Below are 6,000 nucleotides of genomic sequence, written 5' to 3' on the forward strand. Positions count from 1 at the left end.
TTCTCCACTCAGCTAAAGTGGATTATCTGGCAACATTTTTCCGTATGACTGGCGTTCCTGAAACTTGATTAGCCAGTGATTTGATTGTGAACGCATGTCTACTTTTGCTCCTTAAGAACCAGAGATAATAGGGCAGAGATAGTGGAGCGATAGCACAGCGGGGAGAGTGGTTGCCTTGCATGTGTCTGACCCGGGTTCAATTCCCAGCATCCCGTAGGGTCCCCGGAGCACCGCCAGGAGTGATTCCTGAGTGCAGAGCCAGGAGGAACCCCTGAGCATCGCTGGGTGGGACCCCAAAAAAGCCAAAAACAAACCAAAAAAGAACCAGAGATAAAGTTCCTGGGGGAAATAGGGCGATTCCTCCACCTAGCGGCTGGGCTGGGTCGCTCGTTTCTCTGAGTTGACAGCAGGGGGCGCTGCGCCCCCAGCATAAGCGTCAGGCGTTCCTGTCCCCAGTGGTAGCCCAGCCAGAAGGCACAGTGTCCCACTCGTAACTCAGAGGTAGGCGTCCGTCACCCCACCACCCAGGTGGCCTTTCTCGGACCTAAAAGGCCCAGTGACCTTGCCTGGCGTTGGCAGGGGGAGCTCAGGGCCCCTCCCGATTAGCTCAGGGTCCAGTCCACCGTGATTGGCGGAGGCCGACGGGTGACCCTTGGATTATGGCCCGGACGGAGGAAGGGAGGAGGCGAGGTTGGCAGAGATAACGGAGGCGCTGCAACTGCAACCGCAACCTGTGAGTGAGGGCTGGAACTGCAGCCTGTGGGGAAGAGGCCCGGGAGCTGCCCGTCTGGGGGGCTGGTCACACCCACAGTGCTCAGGGCCGACCCCGGGCTCTGCACTCAGGGATCAGTCCTGGCAGGGCTGGCTTGGCCCCTGTCTTGAGAGAATGGAGAAAACTCACCCCCCTGGGAAAGGAGAGGGGGAAAAAGGAAAAAACAAACCCATAGTGTAAACTGCTACCTTAGGAAACCAGAAAAAGGGAGAAGAAAAAAAGAAACCCTCAGGGGCTGGAGTGATAGCACAGCGGGTAGGGCGTTTGCCTTGCACGCGGCCAACCCGGGTTCGAATCCCAGCATCCCATATGGTCCCCTGAGCACCGCCAGGAGTAATTCCTGAGTGCATGAGCCAGGAATGACCCCTGTGCATTGCCGGGTGTGACCCAAAAAGCAAAAAAAAAAAAAAGAAACCCTCAAGCCAGCAGAAGGATGGAAATCGGGATGAGAGCGGAAACCAATTACTGACAGAAAACTAAGGGCAGAGACCATCATTAACATTGGCTCACTGAAATGAACTGTGTCGATAGTCGATGTTGATGTGTGTTGACATCAGATGAACTGTGTTGGTAGGTTCACTGGAATGAACTGTGTTGAAATGAACGGTGTGGCTAATCAAGCACAGAAAGCTTCAACTGGCGCAAACCAGCAATGACGGCAGGGGCACCGTCCCCTGAGCCGGCCAGGAGGGACCTCTGAACACAGCCAGGAGTAAGCCCTAAACATAACTGAGTGTGAACCCAAAACTGGAACAGATTTTAAAAAGAAAATAGAAACTGCATAGAACGAAAAACAAGGGGCTGGAGCGATAGCACAGCGGGGAGGGCGTTTGCCTTGCATGCAGCTGACCCGGGTTTGATTCCCAGCATCTCATAGCGTCCCCCGAGCACCGCCAGGGATAATTCCTGAGTGCAGAGCCAGGAGTAACCCCTGTGCATCGCCGGGTGTGACCCAAAAAGGAAAAAAAAAGTGAAAGCCGTGTTGAATCTGTAACTGGAAATCTTCATACACAGGAAAGTTTGAGCCCACCTAACTGCTCTATAGAATCCCCCAGTTCTTTAAAGAATAAGTAACACCGGCCCCAGACTGGGGAGATGGTCCAGTGAGTAGTAGCCTCATTAGGAGTGATTTCTGAGAGCGGAATTAAGGAGTAAGCCCTGAGCATCACCAGGTGTGGCCCCCAACTCCCCCCAAAACAAACGAAATGAAACTCAAAACAAGAAAATTGAAATTCCCCTCCAAACTAAGGATATTTTATCTGTTTAGTTAGAAATTGGAAAATTAGGGGCTGGAGCGATAGCATAGTGGGTAGGGCGTTTGCCTTGCACGCGGCCGACCCGGGTTCGATTCCCAGCATCCCATAGGGTCCCCTGAGCACCGCCAGGGATGATTCCTGAGTGCAGAGCCAGGAGTAACCCCTGTGCATCGCCGGGTGTGACCCAAAAAGCAAAAAAACAAAATAAAACAAACAAAAAAAAGAAATTAGAAAATTATTCCTAAAGGTGTGTCGACCGTTAATAGGAAGGCAGACTTAGCCAGGACGGTAAATGGGTGTCAAATGGGTCAGCTGCAGGTAACCCGCAGCTGTGCCGGGTGCACTGCACGCCAGGATGTTGGCGTTGTGACTGCGCGCGAGAACGTTCTCTCCCTTCTCTTGCAGAGCCACGGCGAGCGATTCGTCTTCATTACAGAGTGGTATGACCCGAACGCTTCGCTCTTCCGGCGTTACGAGCTCTTATATTACCCCGGGGATGGATCCGTGGAGATGGTACGGGAACCTTTGCTTGTCAGAAAGTGTCAGAACAGGAGTGAGGGGTGAGGGGGGGCTGGGAGACGCAAGGAGGCAGGCCGGCTGCAGGGGCTTTTTAAAAAAAGGGGGAAAAAAATAAAAAGGCTGGAGCGATAGCACAGCGGGGAGGGCGTTGGCCTGGCACGCGGCCGACCCGGGTTTGATTCCCAGCATCCCATAGGGTCCCCCAAGGACCGCCAGGAGTAATTCCTGAGTGCAGAGCCAGGAGTCAGCCCTGAGCATCGCTGGGTGTGACCCAAAAAGCAATAAATAAATAAATAAATAAATAAATAAAATTTTAAAAATTTAAAAAGGGGGGTGGGGATGCCACAGGAGAAGTGTTTGCCTCTAAGCCTGCTTCACCCCCGGGACCCCAAAGGGTCCCCTGAGCACAGAGCCAGGAATAGACCCCAGAGCACCACTGGGTGTGACCCTAAAAAAAAAAAAAAAAAGGTATAAAACTCCCAAAGTCTGAACTCTGAACTCCCAAAGTCTGTTTTTTCAAGGGGATTCCTGGGATGAATTTTCATTCCATAGAAAGCTCAGTGCCTTTATTTTGAAAGTCAATATTAGGATTCTTTTGTGTGTGTGTGTTTTTGGTTAGAAAAATTGAAGTGCGGGGCTGGAATGATAGAACAGCGGGGTGGGTGTTGGCCTGGCACGCGGCCGACCCGGGTTCAATCCCCGGCATCCCCAGAGGGTCCCCCGAGCACCGCCAGAGTGATTCCTGAGTGCAGAGCCGGGAGTCAGGCCTGAGCATCGCCGGGGGTTGCCGCCAAACCCCCCAAAACAAAAAAAAACAAGAAAATTAAGAGGCCAGACCTGCAAAATAAGATTCACGTTCGGATGGCTGCTCTCGTCCGGAGTTTATTACGGGGATGATCACGCCTGACATCCGTCACCGTGACTTGAAAGCTCTTCTTGTCACCAAAAACCCAGGGGTTTCTTTTCCGGGCCCCCCCTTCTGTCGGCACACGTCCTTCCCGGAGGAGGAAGCGGAGGGTTAGGGTTTCTGGGCTCGAGTATGCAACCGTTTGTCAGGAGGGGCCAAGGAATCTCTGTGTTCCGAGGGGCCAAGGAATCTCTGTGTTCCGCTGGGTTGGGCTTTTTCCTTGCCCCTGAAAGGACCGAGTTAGTAGCAGGACGTTTCACGCGCTTCCTGGCGTTGGTGGGGAAACAGATCAGCATCTGGAGGGGTCAGTGGGAGACCCCCCCACCCCGATGTGCCCGAGTGGGCCGTGACGCTCTGTCCGGCTGTTGTAGCACGACGTCAAGAACCACCGCACCTTCCTGAAGCGGACCCAGTACGAGGGGCTCCGCCTGCAGGACCTGTTCCCCGGCAACAAGGTGACCATCTTCTCCCGCCAGCTGGCGCTGCTCGACTACGGCGACCAGTACACGGCGCGCCGGCTGGGCAGCAGGAAGGAGAGGTGAGCACGCGCCCCCCGGCACGCGTCCCCCTCCTCCATCCCTCTCCCCCTCTCCCTCAATCTTCTCTCCTCTCCTCTCCCCTCTCCCACCTCCCCCCCCTCTCTCCTTCTCTCCCTTTCTCTATCTCCCCTCTTTCTCCCTCTCTCCCTCTCACTCCCTCCTCCTCCTCCTTCTTCTGCTCCTCCTTCTTCTTCTTCTGCTCCTCTTCCTCTCCTCCTCCTCCTCCTTCTTCTTCTTCTTCTCCTTCTCCACCTTCTTCTTCTTCTGCTCCTTGTTCTCATTCTTCTTCTGCTCCTTGTTCTCATTCTTCTTCTGCTCCTTTTTTCTCTTCTTCTTCTTCTTCTTTTCTTTCTTCTTTCTTCTTCTTCTTCTTCTTCTTCTTCTTCTTCTTCTTCTTCTTCTTCTTCTTCTTTCTCTTCTTCTTCTTCTTCTTCTGCTCCTTCTCATTCTTCTTCTTCTCCTCCTCCTCCTCCTCTTCCTCCTCCTTCTCCTCCTCCTCCTCCCCTCCTCCTTGTCCTCCTCCCCTCCTCTTTCTCCTTCTCCTTCTCCTTCCTCCTCTTCCTCCTACACTCCTCCTCCCCCACCCCATGCTCAGGGCTGTGCTTCCCTGAGTGAATCCCCTTCCGCCCCTGACTCTGCCTGCCTCAGCCGTCCCGCTGTCCCCTCGTCTCTCTCCTGCCCACTTTGCCTTCCCAATGGACTCACATTTTGTTTGGGTGTTTGGTTGCAGGGTCACCGTGGTGCTGCTCACTCCGGGCTGACACCTGGCGGTGCTCAGGGGTTCAGACCCGGGTGGGCCGGGGCGTGTCCTGGGCTTCATACCTGGTTTCAGGGGGGACTCCTGCTGGTTGACAGTGAGGCACGGCTGCCGCCTGGACAAGGCTCCGTGCCCGCTCCTCACCCTGTCCCTGACGTCTGCCCCCAAACCTGCATTTCCCGGCTCAGGCGGGCGCCCAGTCTGATTTTCTTGGGGAGAAAAAGCAGTGAGCTTCCGGGGGAGCTTCGGCAGGGCCCCAGGGCCTTGCCTCGCCATCGTGTGACGCCCGATGGCTGGCAAGGGACCCTCAGCCCCCTGTCTCCCTCTCTCGCCAGGACACTAGCCCTGATCAAGCCCGATGCCGTCGCCAAAGCCGGGGAGATCATTGAAACCATCCAGGACGCCGGGTTCACCATCACGAAGCTCAAAATGATGACGCTGTCCAGGTAGCCCCGCCCTGGGACGCCCGTCCAGAGCCCCTCCCAGGCCCCAGGGGGCAGGGGGGTGGGCAGGGGGGCTGGCCCTGGAGAACAGCACAGAGGCAGAAACACCAGCTCAGAATGTGCCTTTGCAATTGGCCGACCTGGGTTCGATCCCCGGCATCCCGTAGGGTCCCCCGAGCACCACCAGGGGTGATTCCTGAGTGCAGAGCCAGGGGTCAGCCCTGAGCGTTGCTGAATGAGACCCCCCAGACAAACAAACAATCTTAATAATTAGTGTTCTAAAAAAATTTAACTGGGCTGGAGTGATGGCACAGCGGGGAGGGCGTTGGCCTGGCACACAGCCGACCCGAGTTCGATCCCCGGCATCCCATAGGGTCCCCCGAGCACCGCCAGGAGTGATTCCTGAGTGCAGAGCCAGGAGGAACCCCTGAGCATCACCGGGTGGGACCCAAAAAGCCAAAATAATAGTGATAATAATAATACATGATAAATAAGATAGTCCTGGCTCTGGAAAGGGGAAGGGGTGGCTGCTGGTTGGACGGATTGAGAGAATGTGTCCCGGGACGGGGTTCGTGCCCCCCGGCACCCCCAGCCCCCCACCAAAGAGCCACACACAGAATCGGAGAGGCAGCTGGGGGCCGGGCTAGGGACCGGATGGGGCCCAGGAGACGAGGGGTGAGAGGGACCGTCGTGGGCGTCACTGTTCGTGGCCCTTTCTCATCCTGGGTTTCTGTCACCATGACAACCGTGGTGATGGGCAGGAACACGACTGGCCTGGATGTTCTACGACAGACACAAAACTCCCGG

The 6,000-nt window shown here is 55.5% G+C and overlaps 1 protein-coding gene across 1 annotated transcript in view; it reads left to right on the forward strand.

Moving 5' to 3' along the window:
* The window catches only part of NME7 (NME/NM23 family member 7), a 34,378-nt gene that overhangs the window by 2,681 nt on the left and 25,697 nt on the right, over positions 1-6,000 (forward strand). The window contains exons 2-4 of the mRNA XM_055119911.1: positions 2,434-2,541; positions 3,826-3,992; positions 5,086-5,196. Of these exons, the coding sequence (XP_054975886.1) occupies positions 2,434-2,541; positions 3,826-3,992; positions 5,086-5,196 (386 nt within the window). The remainder of the gene's footprint in view (positions 1-2,433; positions 2,542-3,825; positions 3,993-5,085; positions 5,197-6,000) is intronic.

The sequence above is a fragment of the Sorex araneus genome, chromosome X (genome assembly GCF_027595985.1).
Source record: "Sorex araneus isolate mSorAra2 chromosome X, mSorAra2.pri, whole genome shotgun sequence".
Lineage (NCBI taxonomy): Eukaryota > Metazoa > Chordata > Mammalia > Eulipotyphla > Soricidae > Sorex > Sorex araneus.